We start from the raw sequence: 24,613 nt of genomic DNA, 5'->3' as shown, positions 1-24,613 counted from the left end.
ACATGGTAGGAAATTTCATCTTTGTTATTCATGACTGGCTTGTTATATAGCTGAGAACAACATGCCCACAATATTTTTGCAAAGCTGCACTGGTCTCTGGCAGGTCACAGCGCACGCTGGATGCCCAAAAAAAGAAATCTAAATGCCGGAAACAATGTCTTCTGCCAGACAGAGCTGTCAAATTCTAGTTCATTAAAAGCATAAATGTTTCCTTGAGAGTATTGTGGATTTAAACTGCATTTTATTGGTGACATTTACCGATGCACTTTGGTAATTCAGTCACTTGAATAGCTGGTATTTCTTTGCTAAACATCTTTCTCTATTCACCGCTGAGAAGCTAAGGCAGAGTAAGCCTGTTAGATGAAATGTTATTTCCAGTAACACTTTTTTCCCCCCACAAAATTATGCCTAGTGTTTGCCTCTTTGTAATCAGTCCAATCTGGAGTAATTTTTCTGCCCCGATACATTTTCAGGGAAGCCTCTTTTTCTCCTAAAAACATCATTCCCAACAGCATTAATAAAAACTGCAGATGAGCAGCTCAAGGGATATGATATAGAGGTTGCAGTGGAGACTTAGATGCTTCCCCTTTCTCTGTAATAACAACTTCCTGGGCTTAAGCTTTCTTTTAACCTTTGCCCAGGGCTGAACATATTGAAGGGCTGAATATGTACAGAGCATCACATATGAAGTGATGCTCTAAAGCAAATCCCCAAAAGAAGAACGGAGACAAAAAGGGCAAGCATCTTTAAAGCTTCATACACTCGCAAGAGTGAGGGAACAACATGGTGCCTGTGCTAACACAGTGGTAACTCAATTTGATGATGCAGAAGGTCCCATTCATTTATATTCCTAATAAATTTAGAAGATTTTAATATAAAACTTTTAATTATTTCCAAAGTTAACAATCAGATTTTCATTTGAGGGAAAAAAAGAAGTTATGAAAAACTTTCTTTTTGCTCACAACTCGCATGAACATGGCCCTTTGGGATAGTCTTCACCCAGGGCAGTCGTCCCGGCGTGTCCCCCAAGCAGCCCTCTCTCTGGGCCGGCAGAACTCCTGCAGGGATTGCAAGTAAGGCAGCATAAATGAGGTTACCTCCTATCGATTTATTTCCAGCTGTTTGCAGAGGTGCTGTAACCTACGCTGACAGAGGGACTTGCCTACTTAGGGGCTGTGCCCACAGCAGGACTTTCCAGCAGCAGAAGCACATTAGCACCATTGCAGTGGTGGAGACTGAAATCCAGACGGGGAGTTGTGCTGGAAGACAGATTAAGTTGCAAAAATGCAGAAATCTGCCTAAGAATGCAGGCATGCTCTTATCCCTGTTCCACAGAGCATCTCCGACTTAGCAGATCCCCAGACTAAGTATAAAGCACGTGAGAGAGTGAGTCCACCCTTCCCTATCACACCTGGGCACGTAAGGAACCAGATCCCATTTCCACCTGAAGCCTCACCTTGCAATACGTTCCTAAAATGTCTAGGTAAGTACTACTAAATAACTGCATCCTTTAACTTTATATGGGATAAAACATTTTCATAAAATGACTGGGTTTTAACTCCTACTGTTTAACCCCGGGCAGCTCGGGTCCCTGTTTCTCCTCACATCCCGTGTGTCCTTCCAGCAGCAGAGGCTGCGCCCTCGGCACAAGCCGTGTCTGCTTCGCCTCCAGCTTCTCTCACACATCGCCCTCATTTCTCTTCTTTTCCCTGTCTTCCTCTTTCCCGTTTGCTCTGCAGAGCTCCCGGCAGCGCTGCATCCCATGCTCCTGCCAACTCGTTCCCCTGGCTGCAGCTCAGCTCACCTTCGTTTGACGTCGGAGAAACCACAGCCCCCCAGAGCACTTGGGGACACGGGTCCCACCAGCTGATGGCAAAGGAAAGGCCTGCACTTCCCTGGGCAGCCTGTTCCAATGTTTGATAACCCTTTCTGTGAAGAAATTTTTCCTAATATCCAATCTAAACCTCCCCTGGCACAGCTTGAGGCCATTTCCTCTTGTCCTATCGCCTGTTACTTGGGAGAAGAGACCGACCCCCACCTCGTTACACCCTCCTTTCAAGTAGTTGTAGAGAGCGATAAGGTCTCCCCTCAGCCTCCTTTTCTCCAGGCTAAACAACCCCAGCGCCCTCAGCCGCTCCTCGTAAGGCTTGTTCTCTAGACCCCTCACCAGCTTCATTGCCCTCCTCTGGGCACACTCCAGCACCTCAATGTCTTTCTTGTAGTGAGGGGCCCAAAACTGAACACAGTAGTATTTTTGAGTCTCTGCCCTCTGATGGTTGCTAGAACTATTTGGAACAGCGAGGACACTGAAGATAATACTCACAAAACATTTTCAATGCACTTCTATCCTGCAGCAATGCTGATACTCAGGAAGACGTTTGTGCAACGCCCCATCCACGAGCCAGCCTGGGGTTTCGTTATTTACAGCACGAGTGTCTCGCCTGCATTCATATTAAAACTGGCACCACTTATCAATAAACTAATTTTTTTAATAACTTAAATTAATCTTTAATATTTAGAGAACCTACAAACTGCCACATAATAATCTTTTTTTCATTTTTCTCAGAATCCTTTTGAGAGGAGATAAGTACTGCTATCCCCATCACACAGCTAGGGACGAGGCACAAACTCCAAGACACCTGCTGAAGCCCTGCGCAAGAAGTTCAGCAGGAACTAGTCAAGAACTGCTATAACCCACCCAGCTTCCACAAAACCAAATGTGCTGGGAAAAACACCCCCTACATCTTACAAGTGCAACAGACATCACAGCCGCCGTATCAGATACCAGCTACTAATATCTGATAGATATCAGATAGCTAATGGCCACTTACCATCTCTTTATATGACTGCGGCTTTCTCTTCACACCTTACGGGCGCCTGCACGCCATTGTATCAGCTCATCTAAACCAGAGATAATTTCTCTGCAGAACTCCAGCCATACACACATTCTCAGACCATCAGGGCTGCAGCAGTGCTCCTACTTCAAGCAGTACGTGCTTGATTTGGGAAGTATTTTTATGTCTTCCTTTGCTGTCAAAGTTTCGCACAGATTGGTTAGTATGCCACTGTACTTTAGATCATCCTGAATAATTAATAAAGAGTTTGCCAGTTCTTGAATATATTAGCGGGGAAGAAATATTGCTTGAACTTGTGAACTGTGATCAGCTTGCTGCAGAAGAGAAAATCTTTTCTCCTCCCTTCGTTACTCCTTACGACAATATGTTCAAAGAATTCTTGTGAACAAAAAGACAATATTGCAAACTACTAATGCTCATTAAATATAATAAATCTGCCTCTTTTGTTCTACACATAACATGTTGCTGGAAAGCCTAAACAGCAATTACAGAAGGAACATCTTCGTAACAAAAATTAATCTATCTCCCTCTCCTTCTGCAATCATAATGCAGGCACTTACCATTCCAAAGCAATCTTAAAGCAATCCTGGCTAAAGGTGCTCCTAAGCACAAATAAGAGAGACAGGACAGGTGAAAAATCTAGAAGGGAGAGAGTCATGCAGTCTTCTCTGCTCTCTCATAGTCTTTGGCCAACTTCAGCAACTGTTCCCAACCAGTGATGCAGAAAGAGGAGTAAGGAGGCCGGGGTTGGCCCCCAGACTGCCACAGACCAGCTGGGTGACACAGGGCAGGTCACGGCCACTCTTGGCCTTCATTTTCTCATCTGACAAACAGTCTCTCAAAAAAATATATTTTGTTTTTTTTAAAAAAATACAAAACAAAACAAAAAATCCAAGTCCCAAGGAATGGGTTTTGTTTTGGTTTTTTTTTAAATTATATTTACTTCATGACAAACACTAAAAGCAATGTCAAAACTTCCCTTGCTGGCGGGCTCGTCTACAGCTCTGCCCTGTGGACCCTCTCCTGTCTCCTCATGAAGCACGTGCTAATGGCCGTTGTTGAGGAAGGGCTGCAACGCCCTTCCTAGCCCTGGAGTTCCCACACCCTAGCAGAAAAGAAAGTTTCCAGGTTTTACTTCCACTCTTTACTCTTTCACCACAGTTTGTTTACTAAGCCAGAAGAAACACAGAAGTTGCTTTTAGAAATGAAATGGGAAAAAATTAGAGATGTGGACTGCTTGGATAAACACGTGTTGAGTACAAAAAACCTCAAAGCCTATTTCCGAAACCCCGACCGAATGCGCACAGCCATGCTGACTGCCTATTTATAGAACTTGTCTGCACACTTAAGAGTTTTCTGAATATTCAGAACTCATTTTAGAAGGACAGGGAACTAAACTACGTTCAAAAGTCCTTAGAGATATTGTTACTGTGATTTTTACTTCGTTCAAAGCAAGCTGTTGACTCAATTCTGTTACTGCAAGCTTGTATTTTTATAAACATCTTAAGGACAAAACGAGACCACATAGTTAGAATTACTATTAAATTAATGTACAGGCTAGCAACTTGCTGTCACAACCAGGGCTGATTCTCTGGAATACTGGTAAGTTTGTAATAAGATCCTATACAGCCTTGCTGTCGAGTTCTTAACATCAATTTATTTTCATACTTTTAAAAAAAATTTCTGGGTTTGCTCTTGCTGTAGTTGCTTGTGCACAAAGCAAAATAGAACCTACATCCAGCTACATTCAGAGTTCATCCTTCAATGCTTCAGGCCCCTAACCAATTTTTAGATAACCCATCATCTTGTAAACTGGAGTGCACCATCCTGCCTTTTCGGCTTGCTTTATCTCACTGTATTGGAAACACATTGGGAGCATAAAAATCCATGTCTGCAGAAAGGATCTGTATGCGCAGTAGGTGATAAATTATCCTGAAGATACACTATAAAGCTTTGATGGGTGAAAGGCAGACCACTCAGCTCCTTACGCTGTGCGCTGTGTAACGGCAGTTGACATCTTTATCAGAGTGCTCTTATTCTGTTTCCATTATAATAATATACCGAATAACTGTACTGATCTGAGTATGTTAAAAAATGCATTCCTGCCTCTAACAGACAGACACATTTCTGTAAGCAACTTTATGCAGCAGACACAGCTTCCTGAAAGACCTGTTCTCGGGGCTAATAAAGGAAAAAACCGACCATGTCCACACATAAATTAACCACAGCCAAGGCGATGTAATGCACTGCTTGAAAGGCAATTTTTAAACTATAAAGTGGTTAATTTAGCTGTAAACCTGACCAGCTTACACATTTCAGCAACTTTTCACTGTTGTACTACACTGTTACACTTAACGTAATTATTGTAAATTGTGCAATTTTGATTTAGCATGTAGGTTCAATGTAAGTGATTACCACAGACTCTTTGGTATGCACAGCATACTGCTCAGTGCCCAAGATGTTATACATTTTGGGGAAAAAAACCTAGTATTTCTCCACCACACAAAAAAACCAACCTACAATATAAGCAGTTGTATGAAGAACAGACTTGTGGCTGAGCTTACAACTTCAAATGTGGCATTTCCTTACATCCAACTGGTCCGAACAGTTGCCATTCTCTCCAAGACCAGTACCTCTCTCATAGGGAGATATATAAAAATGGCTATTTCTTCAGATTCTTAATATAACTTTTGGCTTACCTTGCTCTTTTGGGATAGGAAAGAGATAAAAATTTAAGAGAATATATAAAAATTAAAAAATAAACCTCAGTGCAAATTTTAGTAGCTAATATGATAGAGAAGATACCTTTTCTCTTTTCAGAACTGCTTAGGCACTCTCAACATTGCTTAAAATATATATACACACATACCTATATCTCTATCTCTAAATACATACAGATAATCACAACAAAAAAGAGACCAAACCATCAATATTTCAGCTCAAATGTAGAAGCATGAGAGTTTTACGCATGAAAGAAATCAGGTAGCTACAACACCACCATAAACAGATCCCATCCACCATAAACGTTTTAACTGCTATTAAAAAAATTGTAACTGAAAAATAGCGTAGAAACAAGACACCGGTGTAGAAACAACACACAGGTGTAGAAAACAGGAATTGGGTTTTTTTTTTGTTCTTAACTAGATAGACCAGATCTAAATTCAAATCATGTACAAGAATCTCACACAGCATCCTGCTTGCAAATTGCATCATCAAATAAAATGATACTTTTCTCCCATGGTTGCTTCTTAATGGACACAAATATGGAGCTTTGCCTAAGCCTGGTAACCTGCATTTTCAATACTGAAAATGTAATGACCTCCAAAATAAAGTCTCACAAAACTGAAGTGTACTCCACACTGAAGGAACCGGTCTCATAGTATTTTAAATTTCTTGCACGAATAATTATCACGCACTTCTCGCTTGCCACATGTTTTGCCTGAGGAGGGGGTAGTTGATACAATGGAAATACAGAAGACGACGTGGTGTACAACAGCCTCGGCAGATGCAGTGGCCCTTGTACCCAGAGAAGCAATATGGCACGGAAGGAGCGCACGGGCCAGGGGCAGTGGTGAAGGAGGACCAGGGGGGCAGGGAGGTTGGACTAGATGATCTTTGAAGGTCCCTTCCAACCCAAACCAACCTGTGATTCTACGATTGTGCCTGTGTCCTACGGTTGGCATAAGTTTGAGTATGGAGGACAGAGAAGGAGACCAATGTTCCCATCTAGGGATGACCCTGGCATTGCGGACACGAAAGGTATGGGCTGTCATCCTGCCAGGTCTGACTCAGCCACAGGAAGGAAGGGAAGCAGTGGGTCACTGGCCAGGCTCTGGAGAGCGTGGAGAACATGCCCACAACTATATGGTGGTTTTTGCCCTGAAATTCACTGAGAACCCTTGAAGATTCTCCCACCAGAGATTTTTAAATGACAAACTAAGCATGCGTAGCAACCCAAAGAGACATAGCTCTGCTTTTTGCTTTGAAAGGTTAAGATGAAGCACAGGAAGAGGGGAGTGTAATTGTTGTAAAACACAATATTGCCTGAACATCTCCCTGTTGGGAAGAATTGCTTTTGGAGAGTCTCCAGTTGCCCAGATGAGGCATTTCTGTTTACATCCTTATCTGAAAGAACAAGAAATGAAGTTACAAGCTTACTTTGTCAAGACAGGCATGAAAAATGACACATACAAGTAAAGGAAAGCAGATATTTCCACTTTTTGATGTACAATTAACGGCATGCGTATTGTTTATTAAGAACACGAGACACTAATCAAGTGTGCAGCATACCTATTTCTTTTCACCATGGCAGGGCCTGAAAGATAGTAAAAAAATTATTTTGGGGAGCTGCACAAAGGTCCAGGATTAGCGCAGGATAAAAAGACTCTTGCAGAGACGGGCTTGGGGGAAAGCACTAAAGCAAGGAAAATTTCTTTTGGAGCAAAGGAATTCAATGACAGCACCAAACCCCAGGACTCGCAAGCCAGAATGGAAGGGGATCTCCCAGCTGACGCAGCAGCAGGAGATTGCCAGCTGGTGGCAAGAGTCCTCTCCACACGAACGGCGTGAAGGTCCACCCCTGTCCTCAGCTAGCCCGATCGTGTGGAGCAGTCCGTAACTGGTGTCTGAGTTGCAAAAGCCAAGGCCGTACAACGCAGAAGAGTTAGCGAAAAGAACAAAGGTTTTACTCAAAATGGAGAAAATTCAGAAGCCTGTCAATCAGGACAGCAACTCTGGTCCACATGCGTAAGGCTTAATGGAGAATATATGAACATACACCTAGACTGCCTTTTTTTTTTTTTATTGACTGTTAATAGTAAGACAAGCGTAAGGCACACTTCTTTAATGCAAAAAATCAATAGTATCATGCCAGCTCCTATTGGGGGGGAGTGGGAGGAGCGAGGAGTCTCGAAGGAAGTTAAGATTATTTCAAAGGAGAAAAAAGCACTAGGCTGAGTTCTGTTGAATGATGGAAGTGTGAAAGAATTAAGACAGCTATGATGTATAAGAATATTGATTATTCCCAGGGAAACTGTATTTAAGTGGAGCAACAACTCTCATCAGTGAGAGACTAAATTAGTGCCCAGATCTGTCTTATAAAGACATCAGCAGACAAAAAGGTTCCTCTACCCAAACCAGCAAAAGAGAAAACGCTGACTTTCAACCTGATAAATGTGTAATAGAGCTACCAAAATAGAAACATTTTACACATACACGAGAAAAAGAGGCAATACACAGCACAGATTTGAGAGGAGTAAATCTACAGAGGCGGGGATGATTAATAAATATTTGAGATCATACGTTTTGAACAACGTGGCCCCACACAGCAATCTAAAGAACAGGAAAATGCGTTATATAAGTTTGATTGCGATATTCTTCTCTTTTCCCACTACCGACCTCATTGTATTAGCATCTTATTCTTTCATGCTCCCACAAAATAAAATATTAATTGATTTTGAGCTATACTGACTAATAACCAAAGATTTCTGATTTTTCAAGCTAGGCTGATACAAGCAGTTTCATTCACATATGGATGTGTTTCCAGCTGCACAGTAATGGCCATTAAATGTTTCACAGTACCCAAGCTAAAAACCAGAAGCTTCTTATTTGCAGACACAAAATGCTACTATAATGTTGGAAGTTTCCACCAAAAAACCAAGCCAAAATCCCAAACCAAACCTTTTTACTCAGAGAAGGAAAAATTATCACACATAACAGTGTTGGTTTTGTTTTTTTTTTTAAAAAAATAAGTTACTTTTAGAAAGTAAGATATGTTCATTTCTGAAGAGAGGAGGTGTCTTACCCAGACAGGTTTTCACATAGCTGCTTTAATAATCACACAGGACTTAGGGTAAGATGCAAGTAGTATTTTAAAGTTCTGAGCGATAAAACCAGAGACTACAAAGATTTACAGTAACATAAAATACAGACTGCTCTAACAGGCAAATTAACTTCAAGTGTGACATGTGAGTGCAGCCCTGAAAAAGCACACACTGCTATCCGTACTTCATCACATACAACAGTCTTTGGCATCTATAGCATAGACAGAGATAGCTTATGAAAGGCATTAAACAACAGAAACTCATCCTGGCTATAGGTCCTGAATGTCACTGTCGGTTGTTCCCGGAAAGGCAGAGCATGCACTGACCCAGGAGGGACTCCTCTGAGCGCTTAGCAGAAATACACAACAATTATAACCCACGGTAACTTTAGTACTTCACTTAGAAAAAAATCCTCCTTTCAGCAATAAAAGGGAAAAAAAAAAAAAAAAAAGAAAAAGAAAACAGGAACCTATCTTGCTAGCAGGAGCACAGTGTGGGACATGTAAGGATTTTAACTGGAAGAGCCCCTACACCTTTCTGTATTCAGAGTTCTTTGTTGCCTGACAGTAAATTGGAAGGACGGTCATATTTAAAAGTAAAAACACCAGGCTGTGTCTCTGGAAGGCTGCAACGGAGCCCCCGAATGAATAAGAAGGAAAGCTTACGTTACCTTTAGCAAGTCTCCGCAGGATTTGACAGCGGCATTTAAAAGAGACAGCTATCATTCTCGCTGCCTGCCTGCCTCCCCTGGCAAAGCGCGCTCAGGGCTCCGCGCGGGTGAATGCAGCAGAAGCCTGTGAATTCCTCCTCCCGCACATACCAGGCGAAAGGTAGCCCCGGCGGGGAGTGACAAAGCTTAATTCTTCTTGGCTGATGCAGAGAGATCAGCTCCGTGTCATCCAGCAAAGCTGTGTCACTCACTACCACCGCCACCACCACCACCTGCCTGGGGAGATGAAGGGCTTAAAAAGCAGTATTTCCTTAAAAGCTAGAAAGCGTCCAACTGCACACACGGACGGGGATGTTAGAGGGAGCCGCTTCCCCCCCGTCTTTCGTGTTCCCTGACTGTGGAGGGAGCGATGGTTGCTGTGCCAGGCAAAGGGCCCTGTGTTTCAGCAGACGTGGCGATTTTTCTCCTCTCTCTTTCCTCGCATCTTTCCTTCCCCTTACGGTTCCCTCTGGATAAATAGGGCAAAAAAAAATAAATCAAAAAAAAAAATACTAAGAATCCTACTTCTGGGGGAGAAGGAGCCTATTTCAAATGGAAAACACTCTAATCAAAGCATATTAAAGATTTAATCTTCCAGATCTGTAGGGAAGAAGAAAAGAAAAAGCCTGATTTTATCACCAGGAAAGCGTTTTGACAATTGTGGACAAGTATATTATTGCCGCTGAAGCACAGACCACAGGGGGAGGGCGAGAGTCGGAGGGAAGTGATGGATTGTTGTGTGTGGGCAGGATGGCCGAGCATTTGATCACACCAAAATAAATAAAATGATGCTGCATAGAAAACACACAGTGAATCAGGTTTCCCCCCCCTCACTAGAGAAGAGGTGCACAGCTTCTAGTGCACCTGAGAATTTATTTTGCCAACCACTGCACCATTTGTAAGATTTTGTAAGATTTCTTCAGCCCACCAGGAGTTTTACGTCCTCTTATGCCTATTCAGACAGCAAATTAACCTGCCTTTACAATTCATTCAGAAAATGATGGAGAGAAGCACACCACATAAGAGAGAGCTCCATCCCGCCTTTATGGAGCCAAAAATTTACTAAAGGACAAAACTCCACACCCATTCTAAAACGCAAGCAAGCAAGCAAGCAAAGAAAAATAAGCCATATAAAGTTTGTCAAGTCAGATTTATGCACAGAAACCAAGTGCTGCATCAGATACTCTCCTTTAAAACAATAGATAATTATTTCTTTGTCAAGACTTCTGCTTTGCTTGGGTGATGTATTTAAAATTGTCTTCATATACTCTGTGCCATTCACCTGCTTTGATTGTGAAATTGCTCGGTTTATCTTCTGACATCTTTTATCCATTGCTATATTTAATGCTATGGTCCAGCATTAGGGTGCACATATTCTACCGTCAGCTACGGAAGGCCAGGAGGAGGCAGGGACAGCTTTCACGCTTGGAGCCAACTCGCTCTCCCTGCCCGCTCCGTGCTGCATCAGTAGCTCCGTGCTTCCCATATTCCTACTCACTATTACAGTAATTGTTTTTCTTATTTTTGTTTTATTGGTTATAGCAACAGCCGTATTTCCAAGGCCAAGGTGAAACATTCCATCAGCACAATTGCAATTGCCCAGACAGGCCCAGAGAAAATTGATTTTATTTTGTTGTCATTAAAACCAGATAGGGGTAATCGAGTCATCTGTTCACCAACCTTGTTACCGCTTCTTGTAGTGGCTGTTGTTCCAAACAGCTGTAAAATCCAAGTAGCAGAAAAGCAGATGCACCCGAAGCGGTGGGCTGATCGCTCCAGCCCCATAACCACAGACCTCTGGCCAGGGATGGACAGGGTGTACAAGGAGGGGTGAAACCAGGGGAAGAACGTGGAGTTTTAAGCCATTGTAATTCATCAGTCCGGAAAGAAAATGGAAAATCTTGGGCTATCACAGAGGGGGAGAGGAATTGTGTATTCTCGTCCCCGCAACAAAGATGAAACCAAGAAAGGAGTAAGTGGCGCTCTGTCTGCCAGCGCTGCCAGTATGCTGCTTGAGGAGAAAATCTGCCACCCTTCTCTCTTGCCACCTCCTACAGGACTTGACACCAGTAACATCGACCAATACCATCCTCCGTCCTTTCCCCGTGCTCCACTGGAATATCTGTTCCAGAGACCACCACAAGGCTGTGCCCTCAGCACGTAGCCCCTGATCCTGACTCTTTCAGGTGTGAGATGCTGGAGCTGCAGAGTGCTGGGGAGGGGCTGTTTGCAAGGGCATGTAGCGATAGGACGAAGGTCAATGGTTTTAAACTAGGGCAGGGTAGGTTTAGATTAGACATTAGGAAGAACTTTACAATGAGGGCGGTGAGACACTGGAACAGGTTGCCCACAAAGGTGGTGGAGGCCCCATCCCTGGAGACATTCAAGGCCAGGCTTGACGAGGCTCTGAGCAACCTGATCTAGTTGAAGATGTCCCTGCTCACTGCAGGGGGGTTGGACTAGATGACCTTTAAAGGTCCCTTCCAACCCAACACAGTCTATGATTCTATGATTCTGTTAACTTGCGGCTCCCTTCCTGCAGAGCAGCATCCAAATTCCATATTGCTGTCTTTTCATCTGCCAGGTGCCTGTCCTTGATGCCATAAATCTTGTGCCCAGACAGAGCCATTTAAACACCTCCCCTTATCTCAAGGGTAACCAGAAGATACTGCAAGATGATTGTTTAGCCACCCTAATATATGTTTTTTGATTCTTCCCAGTCAATACAAATGAGGAAGACTGCATGAAGTGTGGGATCACCACTGTCTACATTAGGCAGACAGGTCTCCGGCTCCCAGCTCTTTGGAGACAGACCTTGCCATCACCAGAGTCAGGTGAGCCTGCAGTGCTTCTCCTGCCCTTCAAAAGCAGGTATTTTTGGTGAGCAGCTCTGAACTCGAAAATCCGCATCTGTCTTCTCTCCTTCGGAGTGCAATTTTGACATCCTTGAGAACTTCTGCTGTGCAGAGAATGGCAAGAGGTTGTACCTACACCATGAGAAAGAAACTGCTCAGGACTTGCCTGTGTGATCTGACTCCACGATTTACCCTGGTTCGGCCCCCTTGGGTAGAGGGGGCAAAAGAGAGCACAGTTATGGGCTCTGGGAGGCTGCGAAAATCAGCCTTCAGACATAGAAGAAAAACCAAGCCTTTGTGTAAGGACATGCCGAGCCCCAATGGGATTATGTAAAAATGTCTAAAAGCATAATAACGATACAGAAACTGTGATATATATGCAAGACCAGCTGCAGACCTGGTCGGACAAGGCATTGCTAACAGAGAAAAGATGTAGTCCCTGATCCACAAAGCTTATTGTATTGTTTACTACTTCTTCTAGATTACTGATGCATATGCTAAATAGCCTCTGAAGCACAGCAACAGCTACTTCCAACCAAGTCAATAGGATTATTTTTTGCTTATGTTTCTTCAGACAATTTTTCTGTCCTTGCCAAAGGAGGTCATGTGCAGATTTGAATTCCTCAAAAAGATTTCGTAAGACAAAGATGGCGTACTTCAAGTACAGCACTGAATGTAATGATATATTGTATTTACTGCAGGATTTTTTTTCCTGGTTTTTGGTAGTTCAAGAAAAGCAATCCAGTTATTGGAACAATTTCTAAAATATTCACTCATGATGCTCATGGTTATACCACCTTCTTGCAGGACAGCAATCACCAGGATTGCCAGAACCGTTCTTGCCCAAAGTCCTGCTTCTGAAACAAATTTAAGTGCACCTCAGGTATTCCTAACTGTTCAGAATGTTATTTTTTTTTAAACAAAATTAAGGAGTTTGTGATTATTAAATGTCTCAACTTTGCAAAAGTCAGACACAATTTTCTGAGGTGTCAGTCATTCAGCTCTGCAGATGGACTCAACTGATTGTTCAGGAGGAAAAATGGGGGAGGAGGTGAAAAAAAAAAGGGATGGGGTGGGAGGAAGGGTAGGTAATGTAATATTAGGAAATCGAAAGGCTTCAGACATAATGAAAACTTATTTATACTCTATATAACACAGGTTAAAGTTTTTACTAACTACATTTCCTCCTTAGTAATTAACACAGCTACAAATGTTATTACTATTTTCTCTAGGCTCACCTGTAAAAAAATCTCTTTTTTCATTTTGATCCTTTTGGACAGCAGCATGAATTCGTACCACTTTTATTGCTGCACTCCTTCCTTTCTTCAGGAGTCTGAAAGGTTATTTATAAACTCTAGGATATATACAACACACAAATATTTCCTCATCTGAATTTGTATTCATAAATACTCAGTAGAAGGTCACTAGATGAAAGAGGCTTATATTTCCATATGATAAGACAGGCAGTATAATATACGTATCTTATTTAACACCATCTTCTGATTAATCTTATCGGATCACATTAGCTGGAATAAATGAATCAAAAAAGTTAAGATCTATTACACTTCTCTGCAGGATAAAAAAATTTATGTCATGAAATTTCTCTAAATTAAATTGATGATTATAACACTTATATAGTGTGACATTTAGAGACAATCAGGAAATTTCTGTGAAAATACAGTATGCAGTGAAGAATACAAATTCTGCAAGATATCAAATTGTGTTTGGGGAAAAAAATATAAGTTTGCCAAAAATGCATTTTTTTTTATCCCGAAAACATAACTCTAATACTCACACCGTTCCGTTTCATAAGAATATATAGCCAGAAGATAGTTCTTGGTTCAATTCCACTCACGCGCCGCATCAAATATTTCCTTTCACATGCTAACTAAGCAGCATCTTAAAACCAGTTACGCCCCTCTCCCCTCTTTTACTTTACAGGGGATGTGTCTACGTGAGCTGCTGTCGTTGTTTTTTGGATACACCACAGACTACTCACTTGGCCGAAGCGGTGTACACCAAAGACCCTACCCTTTTAGAAAGCCAGCCCATGGGGTTCAATGAAGACAGTGATAAACTCAAGCTACAGCTTCAATAAAACACTAAGGCAACCAGAAAGACATACCGATATCAGATGTTTAATGTGTCAGGAAGACACAAATGATATCTAGCAGATCCATCCAGATAAGAAAGCTGAAATGAAATATTATGAACTCTGAATGCGTTAAGATTTTGTACAACTGAATATTTTGTTCCATCATTTTAAAAGATACCACTGGTGCCTACCACATTATTCAAATCTAAAGTCAGATTTTTAAGCAAAAAGAGAATTAATTTAGCTCTGAAGATAATAAATGACTCTGTGGATACTTCTGTTTTGAAAACAAATATTTCCGCTATTGTATTTGATACGTCCTTATATCAATCAAGAACTAGCAACAAACCCAAGAATCTCAATCTTAATAAAACAAAATCTGAACATTTTTCATCCCAAAGACGTGAGCTGTACTCCCATGCAGCAGCAGACTCAGTTAATCCAGCATTTTGCAATGGATAGTGTTTTATTACAAAGATTCCCCTTCACTACAGGGAGAGGGAATAAAAAGGAAAGCCTAATAAAAACACCCTGTTGTTCTCCAGCACTCAGATTATCAATGCAGACAACTTGTCAGCTTTGCATAATTTGGAGGGTCTTGTAAATTTACATTTTTATTAAATCAACTACAGCAGCTATTTTCTAGCTATATTAACCACCTTTGCGACACCGTTGGACAATTTCAGGGAGACTTGGCGGCAGAAGGCTTTACAGGTCATGAAAAAGCGTTAAGAGGTGCAGTGGCTTCGGAGGAGCGCTGCTGGAGAACATTTCACGCAGAAGGCGCAGGATGCTGGAAAGCAAGGACACGTGTGCGCTGGAAGTGGTAATGGGGGATGAGAATACATCTGTGAAAGAGCTGAGTGGATGCCAAAACACCACTGCCGTGGCACCGCACAACTATGGTAGCTTCATTGCCTAGGAACAGAGTAGTAAAAAATAATTCAGGGGCTTTCTGGATAGGAAAAAAAAACCCCAAATCTTAATTTATTGGCTCCGAGCAATGTTAGCCTTTTTGAATCAGCAGGTATTAAAACAACTGATGGTAAAATCAGTCAATATTGCCACATTCTGGGATGGCTTTTTGTTAAAGCGTTTTATAACACAGCAAAGAATCACATTTTAATTGATTTAAAAAAAAAAAAAGTCTGATTTAATGATATATTTTATAAAATTTATAATGTAGCATTAAAGGAAACAGAATACATACATCTTTTCTGTATGAAAATAACTCTCCAGTACACACCACCCTCTAGCATAACTTAAGGAACAGCATTCCCTACATTATCCTTCACAGCAATCCCACGCCAGAGCTTCACAAAAATGCTTTATGCCAGCCCGTATGAATTACTGGCAAAAATTAAAACTCTCCTTTTCAGTGAAACTGCGTCGCTATAGAAAGGTTTCTATACCTATATCTCGTATATACATGGGAGATGTTTCTTACTGGAGAAACTGTCCTAAAAAGCCCTTTGAGAAACGTAGCACAACCCTGACTTTTCATTCCTAACCTCATTTCAGTTGCTGGCTGTTCAGCTTTTCCCAGGCTCTCCTAGCTGCAAAATTTTTGTTTCAAAATAATTAGGGACTTAAGGGAATTACAAAATAGGAAGAAGCTGTTATGTACTACAAAAATTAGAACCTTTTAGTAGCACGAGTATGTTGCAGTTTCTCAAAGGTAATTTCAAGCACAGCCACAACTAGTTGAGATTTAATTCAGAAAGAAGTCTCTTCACAAAACCTATAGCTTGTGAACTTCCAGATAACCGCTCCATTTCTACTACGTACATGTGTCTGTACCCTTTCTTTGGTTTGGTTTACGGTGATAGAAGAGAGTGCTTTCTTTCAGGAGTGCTATTAATAATTTGTCCTTTGTGTCTTCGGAACCAGCAATTAGTAAAGAACCTATAATTTTTCAAAATACAATGAAATAACCTACAAGCCTGTCTGCCCTCCCAGCAGAAGCGGCAGTGAAGGGTACCACGAAGAGCACTGCGCCTTCGAGGATGCTTGTAGATCTCATGGAGAGAAACAGCAAGTACCGATCCTGTTCCACGAACACAATCAGCCCAGCGCGGGCTCCTGCCAGCAACATGCATATAATTACAGGCTCCGGGATTTAATGTAATCTGAAAACTGAAGGATGACTCTGTCTTACAAGTAGCTTCCACATGCTGCACTACATGGTTAAAGACTCCTGTAATTACAATTTCTGTAAGGCTTTGTACTTTGTAGAGGCTTTTTCAATTAGTCAAAATGATGACCTTCGTACTGCTACATCAGTCTTTAACAAAACACAGCTAAGCATTTCCTCAAAATTACCGTACTGGAAGCGGGGACAATCTCGTACACTTAGCAGAAAACAGATGTTTTTACTCTCATTTAAAAACAAAAAAAGATTATGATTCCACTGAAACCACTTGAACAAAAGTGGAATAATTATACCTCTCTCCAGCTATACTGCTTTGTTTTCCATATTTTTATCAACCTATTTAGCAGCCGTGAAATTGGAGTATCACACTAGAAAATAAAATGTGTATTTGGAGGGATGAGTTGAGAATATAACATAAGGTCATTTAATCTACTACAAGGGATTTTTAGGAATTAACTCAGTAAGTTTTTTTGCGTGAGCCTTTATATTCAAGATACCCCCAAAACGGACGGCAATGGAAGATTATAGCTCTAGAGGTGCAGCAGAAGGAAGAGATGGCACAAGCAGAGTTTCAACCGGCAAGACCTCCAACGCCTTTGCAAGACAAAGGGAAACACCGGTTCACTGGCAGAGTTGTATCCCTACCTGCAGGCAAGTTGCAGGAAGACATGGTAGCAGCTGCTTTTCCAAAGCAGAGTGGGTTTCTATACTGACATTAGGTTGCATACTGTATGCTTGGCTGCCGTATGAGCAACAGCCAGCCAACTGGCACCGACCACTGCACCTTCCCAGGCCACATCGCCTGTTTCAGCCCAGAAGCAGAACTGGTGTGCCTGAAAACCAAAGATAAATGGAAAATCCGGGAAAACTGATCGCATATACAAGGCAGGGAAAAACAAGCAACAGGGGAAAGAAAAAAAATAGATGTTATTCCATTTTGAACAAAGGGTGCTGACTCTCCCGGTTACGACGTTCTTGTTGGATAGAGCTATTAACTTGCTAACAGGTTCGCATTTTACTCTAATTCCCAAACTTGCACAGCATTGTCTCGCCCCCAGGCAAGCCGTGCTCCACAGTGACACCAGACACACACTAGGGTACCATCCTGGAAGTGAAGTAGGACCTGAGCAAGTGCTGAGCAACCTTTGGATGAAGTCTGACAATTCCCTAACAGGAATGGTGTGATCCTAGTGGTGACGTAGGCTTGTGGTATGAACCTTGCAGTTTCCAGTTTGCTGATCTCTGCAAGAAGAAATGATCACTGCCTTTTGGTCTGTTTTGTCCGCAACACACTTGCACACTAGGTCTGTCTTGAAAGGCTTGGAGGTCATATACAGCATGCTGCATCCCAGACTTGTCCTGCGTACCTACCAGGGGTTTGTCATTTAGCGATACAAAATTTGACTCATCTGGAAATGTTGCCGTCTTCTGAGGACTGACAATCAGCCACCATCAAGGAAGAATGAAAAGCACAGTGATCTCTCACTGTAGCCTGGTTTAACACGTGAAGAAGGAAATCTTCCTGCCAAGTGAGAAGAAGGTCCTTCCTGACCTCCTGGTCCTTCCTGTCCTCCCTGGATCCCCACGCAGCATGAACACGCTCTGCTCTCCCACCATCACCTGGGAGCACAACTCCACCTTGCCAGAGCTGCTATAGCTACGGCGGCTGGCATTTTACAAGGTTGGTGCCACATACTCTGTGGCCTCCTGAGACCAGCAATGTTGATACCCTATAGACTGCCCTGCACTCAGTTTCTATCACATGGCGACCTGTAATTCAATGACCAAGTTATTTCCTCTGGTTTTGTGTTCTGAAATAAAATTTGTGACAAAAACATGGCTTTAGCTGGCCTCGTATTTGAAGCCTAGCATCCACACCAGGCCTTCTCTGGCACCTTCTAAAACTATGCACCTATTTGAGAAAGGACATCCTTCAAGTTTCCGTGCAAATACATTGGTGTTCGTAGTCTCAGGAAGAGTGTTGTGTATTTGTACATCCGCATATCCTGGCAGTAGCACTGACACTTCTGTACAGTCTTTTAAATCCCAAACCTTTGTTTTAGGTGACAATTTTAAAAATGGAATTAATGAATAATTAAGGCATTTTGGATCACCATTTGAACTACAACTGCTTAAAAGGCATTTAAAGCTCTGAGCAAAAATCACAAATAAAAAATAAGAACTGCGACCTATTGAGACTCGTGCGCTCTTCCACCTCAGGTACCGACATCCCCCCAGGGACTGCTGCACCACACAACGCGCTACACTTCGAATTCACTAGCCTGGCTCAAGGAGTGAGCTAATCTGAATTAATGCTGTGTTACTATGACCAGACTCAGTCTGGCAGCTAAACAAGAGCTAGCTTAGGTATCTTCCACTGCCGCGCACTGTAAAAAAACCTGCGTCTTACCAAATAATTTTATCGTCAGAATTTAGCGAAAAGACAAACAATTAAGCATCCAAACACAAGACGGAAGAACAAGAAATAAAGACCACACCTGCAGTACCAGGGAGCATATCCCACAATACGATGACTCTAAAAATGACTGAGCAGATCATTCAAGGTAAGTAAACGAACAGCAACTGTGACAACAGGTCTAATGCAGTAATCGCTTGTATAAATGGGGGAAGACTGAGTACAAGTACCAAAAAGATCACTACCAGCCGTGTGTAGGAAGACCTACACTAGAACCCAGTATTCAACTCCAGTGTCTTTGCTGGGCTTTGTTTGGTTTGGATTCGTTTGTTTGTTTTCAAAAGGTTGAAACCCTGGCCAGGGTTCAGGAAAGAGTACCAAGAGTGACTTCAGCACTAGAACGCGTCTCATGCAGTGAAAGACTCACCAAGCACAATATCACATTGGAAGAGTTTGGGCAGTGACCTGATTACACGGTGCCCAAGAGCTGTCATAGGAAGGACGTGTTGAGTGCTCGAGAGCTTCTCCATCACTTGATGGGCAAGGGAGGCAATGAAAAGCTGCACAGGAAAAACAAATGGTTGGAATTCAAAGCCAGTAAAATACAAACTAATCACCGCCTTCTGATGGGAAGACCTGCTGACCGATAAAACTATCAAAATGGTTCTCGGAAGAATCACTGTCTGTCTGCCTTTCTGGAATACGCATTTTTGCAAAACATCAATTATTGGACTTGCTATAACAACAACAGGCTGGATGCCACATCTTGCTTACACGGGGGGTAACCAAACATCTCACATGTCTTTTCTTGCTTTAGAAAGTATATGAAGCAAAAGATGAGATTGTGATGGCCTCCTGCTGTCTGTATCTACTTTAAACCACTGCTTTGAATAAAAGAAATAGACACCATTAAAAAATGGACTGGAAGAGTCTTCAGGCTGTTTTCATCCTTAAAATACTAATCAGGTTTGCACAATGGCGAAATCTATTATTAATGAATCTGTTATTAAAAGACAGGACTAGCTACAGAACATGTTTTATCAAATATATGATTAACACTCATATGAAAATCTTTTTATAATCAGAATTCCTAATGTGTTAGGAAAAACTGCCCCCTTATGCTCCAAAACTGTTCCGCATTCTGAAAGTGCCAACACTTTAAGAGCCGGGAAGCCCTTTTGTGCACCGTCCTCACCCCTCCACATCCCTTCCCTTTTGCTGTAGAAGAAGGGACAAGATCCACAGCAACAGACGGCAAACACGCATGTGCAAAGTAGCACAAAGCATGTTATTTACATCGGAAAGAGAGAACATCCATAACGTGTATGACTCAAAGGAAATTATCACCATGCTTCGCTCTCAGGAAACAGTTAACAAAACAAAGGTTCCTAGGCAAGCGGTTGAAGTATTTGTAACATAAGTCTCAAAAGCGAAAGGCTGATAACCTCAAGGTTGTTTTAGCGTCATTCCTCCATGGATCATTAGTGCTTTAGTGGTGTTCCGCTGCTACTCATAGCACTTTTAATAGCTCCTTCTTAAATACTCTTCAAAAAAGTTTGAAGCTTGGCCAGATAACATTAATGCTTAAAAGTCTGTACACATATTTACCAGGTTTTTCTCTTTTATTTTAAATCAGAGAAACCCTACAATCTCCTAAAGTATACACAACCATCATACATAATAATGATCAACAAGAAACTGGGAGTAGCTAAATACAGAGGCAAAACAATGTATTCGAGAACAGCCCAATAGAAAACTAAAATATGCTAGTCAAAAAACCAAATGTTGCTCTTGGAAAATTAAAAGGATAACTGAAAAGCATTGGATATCTTCCTATAAAGAACAAAGTCTTCCTGTATTATTGTAGACTTATCGCTTTCAAACTATCAACTAGTTGTAAAAAAATCACTGTTTTAAATATTTTTCTAATACTCCAACATTCTTATCCAAAAACACTCTCACCCATTTCTTTTGCACTGTCACGTACAAATTAATAGCTTAGCAACAGACGACAAACTTCAAGTTCTGTATTATATTTCCACTAATCAAGTAGCAATTTTGCGTGGAACTCGCGTCTATTTTTTAAAAGCACAAACAACCCCACCTTGAATTCCTGACGAGTTCACCTCTGCTCTGAAGGCTCCCACTTTGCTTCATCCTGTCACACAGTCAAAAAATCTTCTTTTTGAAGCTGTTTCACATGATTCAATAAATCTCAGTGAAAATTTCTTAATAACTCGTTCTAAATTTTCCCTTATTTTTCCACTTTTCTGCAACTATTGTGACCTTTGAAAATTTCTCTTAAAACTCTTCTCTCTCCATAGGTATCTGAGCTCTTCTAATAATTATCCATTAGATACAAATATGCTATGCTCACACATTTTTACCTTTTCTCATAACCCAGGTCTGAAATCCATCTGCTGCTTTTCACTGAACCCTTTCCGCTTGCTCCTGTGTTTCAAGATGAGAAGCAGCCATAATTTAATGTAATGGTCTTCGTTCAGTCCAACAGACATTTAAGAAGGGTCAGTTCTTTTCCTGTGCCTGTGCCATGCCCTTTCTTAGTACAGCATTAGTACCTTCTTTTTGAAAGTATTCCTGATACCAGCGTACAGCAAACTTAACTGCCATTTGTCCACATGTGCCAGTCGGTCCCTCTGTGCAGCACTGCTTTCCCAGCTCTCCATCCACAGTATATCATGGTATCTTGGATTATTTCCCCATAGATGCATTAAATTCCAAGTCATATGATATTCTTCTGCACATTGCAAATTTCTAGTTGTTTTAAAGACAAGTTAAACACATCTTCCGCTCTTGATTTGATTTCATCTACTAATTTTATCAACAGTTAATGAGGTTGTTAAGTCACTACTGCCTTCGTTATCCTTGAGTCAATTCCTGGGGGTGTTTCTCAACCAACTCATTCTGGCGTGTTTTCCCTTGTTAGATCATAAGCCTTTAAAATTCACCAAACGCTTCAAAAGACCCACAAACATCCTCAAGTATTTCATCAAGCTCTAGTATTTCTTCCATCTTATATTCCAAACTGTGTCAGACTTTATTATTGACAAATCTATACTGTTTATTAACTATGGTCCTGTTATCTTCAAAACCTGAAATCCTTCTCCCTCTTCAGTGTTTATTCAAGATTTATTTCATTGCTGAGATTCTACAGAAACCAGCACTAAATTAAAGTGGCCAAAGGTACTTCTCTCTTTTTTTCCTCTCCTCTTTTTAAGTGCACATATTAACTTATTCCACGGCATGTCGCTAGCTTTCCGTTCAAATATAAGGTCAAACTCCACCTGAACAAGAACAAACAGGCCACGTCCACAGATACCAGAGATCAGCGTGCACAGCCAGAGACAGAAAGTTGGCAATACTGTATGCTTGAATTTCTTTGTAGTTGTTCTTATGTCACAGGCTTTATGAAAACCATCTTGTACAGCAATTGCTGTAAAGCATTTACTTTATTTCCCACACCCCCACACCCCACCCCCCCCCCGAAATTTAGGATTGCACCACGCCAGCTGCTGCACTTCACCAACGAAAATAAACTTGGTACCACAAAGAGAAGGCTGTGTACAGATTCTCTCTATGAACTTACTTGGAAAGAGCTACATAAACTTAATTGATCAAAAGGGAGTCACAAAAGGATGAAATATTTTGCAGAGGCATATGCTAATGGTACTGCACCAACCTCCAAGACCTGCTACCTTACCGGAAAGGTCCATAAAACTGTTGAGGTGATGGAAATGCTCCCGAGCTGCCGCTTGGAATGCAGAAACGCGATGATAACCGTGCCATTTATTTATTTATTTTTAAAACAAGGCAAGGAGAAAGGGGCCCAGGCGTTTTAACAGGAAATTAGAAAGCTAGTTGATATAAATTCACCACCTACCAAAGCTTTAACGGCCCAAGCTCCCCTCCCCCTGCTCCCCATTCCCGATCTCTCGGCTGCATCCGAACGCTCACAGTGCTGCTAATGGATAAAAATGGAAACAAATGTATGCAACAAATCACAGCGGGCTCCTGTGCCAGCTTCCCCCTTCTGATTCATCAGACCCGGATCTTCATACTGCTTCTACGTATTAAAATCAATGTTCTGCCGCTTCATTATTGTCATTATTTCTCTCTCACTTCAGAAGTTTCCTTTCCTTCAGTCTGCTGCCTGACCAGCTTGTCAGGCCATATTTAAATCAATATTTTGTGCATACGCGCGTGTGTGCCGTGCATCTGGATGCCACCTCATTACCATCTGAATTCCTATCATTTCTGCCGGGGCACAAAAACGTAGGGGTAAAAATCATGTCAAATGACGGAAGATTACAGCCATCTATCTCCATCATTTAAAAATCAGAAGTAACTGCAGATTTTGCCATCAGCTCATTTCATACCTGATAAGAAAACCTAAATAAAGATTGAATGCAGCACTTTCCGTGATGCATGAAAACGCAATGCAGCTCAAGCAGAAGGCATTAAAGATTCATCCTCTACTTGGCCAGAACTGGGGTTTCAAGCTGCTTACGTCAACATCACCTACCGCACCTGGGGCTCACCTTCCAGGAGGAAAACCCCTAATGGTGCAGGCTGTTAATAGGGAATTCAGACATTCCGAGTCCGGTGAGTGGTAAAGTTACTCTTTGGGAGGGAAAAGCCCTACCAAGAGCAAAGGCAACCGAGATGGCCCATGTTTACAGAGCAATTGCGACCGCTGGTTGAGCTCCAGGTCAGAGAAGCTCTGCTGGTACCGCGGTCCAGCAACAGGGATGCTCCTGCAGTACTGCCACATGCACACTGGAGGAAAGGCGTCAGGCTGCAGGAAGTTAAGATGCACTATTCTAGTACAGTACAAAGAAACAGAGTTGCTTGTTTTTTTTAAAAAAAGCAAATCTCTGCTTGCTTTCATTTGGATACGAAAAGCCTCCAAAAAAGGAAGCATCTTCCTTACGTTGGTCATAATGCAGGTACCCACCGCACTCCCATAACAACATGGTTGTCTCTTGATCTTTTTCTTTAATTAGGAGCTCAGAATTCTCCTGAAAGAGGTGTTTCATTTATGCCAATTCAAGTCTTACTGATATGAAGACAAGCCTACAGCTACTAATGGCATTTTCACATGAGGCTTCAGTGGGAATGCTAAATTTTCTCCAAAATAAGCATAGAAAAACCCAAACCCTAAAAATAATAACCCACATTTTCACACTTACCCACACGCAGAGGCAGCACGTTTTCCACTGACATCCTCATTTCAGGCTCTGAATTTTAAGTCTGTTAATCTATGAAAAGGCGACGACCTACGGACTCTTCACCTGGGGGGTCTCCGAGTGGGGCACATGTGACGGCCTTTTGCTGGGTGCGTGGTGCTGCACTTCCCACTGGCCTCTTCCCAGGCATTTTAAATTGAGAGACTTGGGACGTGCCTGTATCTGAGGTATAGACAAATCTTTTCTTTGCCTTTTGCACAAAGATGGGACGGATATTAGAAGGACTACTTGGAATCCTGGAAATACTGTGTTTGCTACTTCAAGATCCTATCACCAAAAGCAGAGAGGAAAAGCAAACAGTTTTCATAAATTTTGAGGTAGTTTGTTTATATTCATTTGTCTGTTCTTTCCTAGTCTGTTTTCACTTTCTCTGGTAAACATACATAATAAACCTCAACTGCAAAATGCAAACCCCTTTAAATAAAGTAAATAAAGTATCTGG

General features: G+C 41.8%; 1 protein-coding gene across 12 annotated transcripts in view; it reads right to left on the bottom strand.

Annotated features, from left to right (window-relative positions):
- Positions 1 to 24,613, bottom strand: part of GRIP1 (glutamate receptor interacting protein 1) — a 336,350-nt gene that overhangs the window by 156,432 nt on the left and 155,305 nt on the right. Inside the window, exon 1 of one of the 12 annotated variants that reach the window (XM_063323007.1) lies at positions 9,348 to 9,604. The exons of the other annotated variants lie outside the window; for them this stretch is intronic. Coding sequence (XP_063179077.1) covers positions 9,348 to 9,402 — 55 coding nt within the window. The 5' untranslated portion in view covers positions 9,403 to 9,604. Of the gene's footprint in view, positions 1 to 9,347; positions 9,605 to 24,613 lie in introns of those variants that run through there. 12 annotated transcript variants of the gene reach the window in all.

Source organism: Chroicocephalus ridibundus, chromosome 1 (genome assembly GCF_963924245.1).
Source record: "Chroicocephalus ridibundus chromosome 1, bChrRid1.1, whole genome shotgun sequence".
In the NCBI taxonomy this organism is placed as follows: domain Eukaryota; kingdom Metazoa; phylum Chordata; class Aves; order Charadriiformes; family Laridae; genus Chroicocephalus; species Chroicocephalus ridibundus.
The sequence above is the reverse complement of the archived record's forward strand: the minus strand, read 5'-3'. Positions and strand labels throughout refer to the sequence as shown.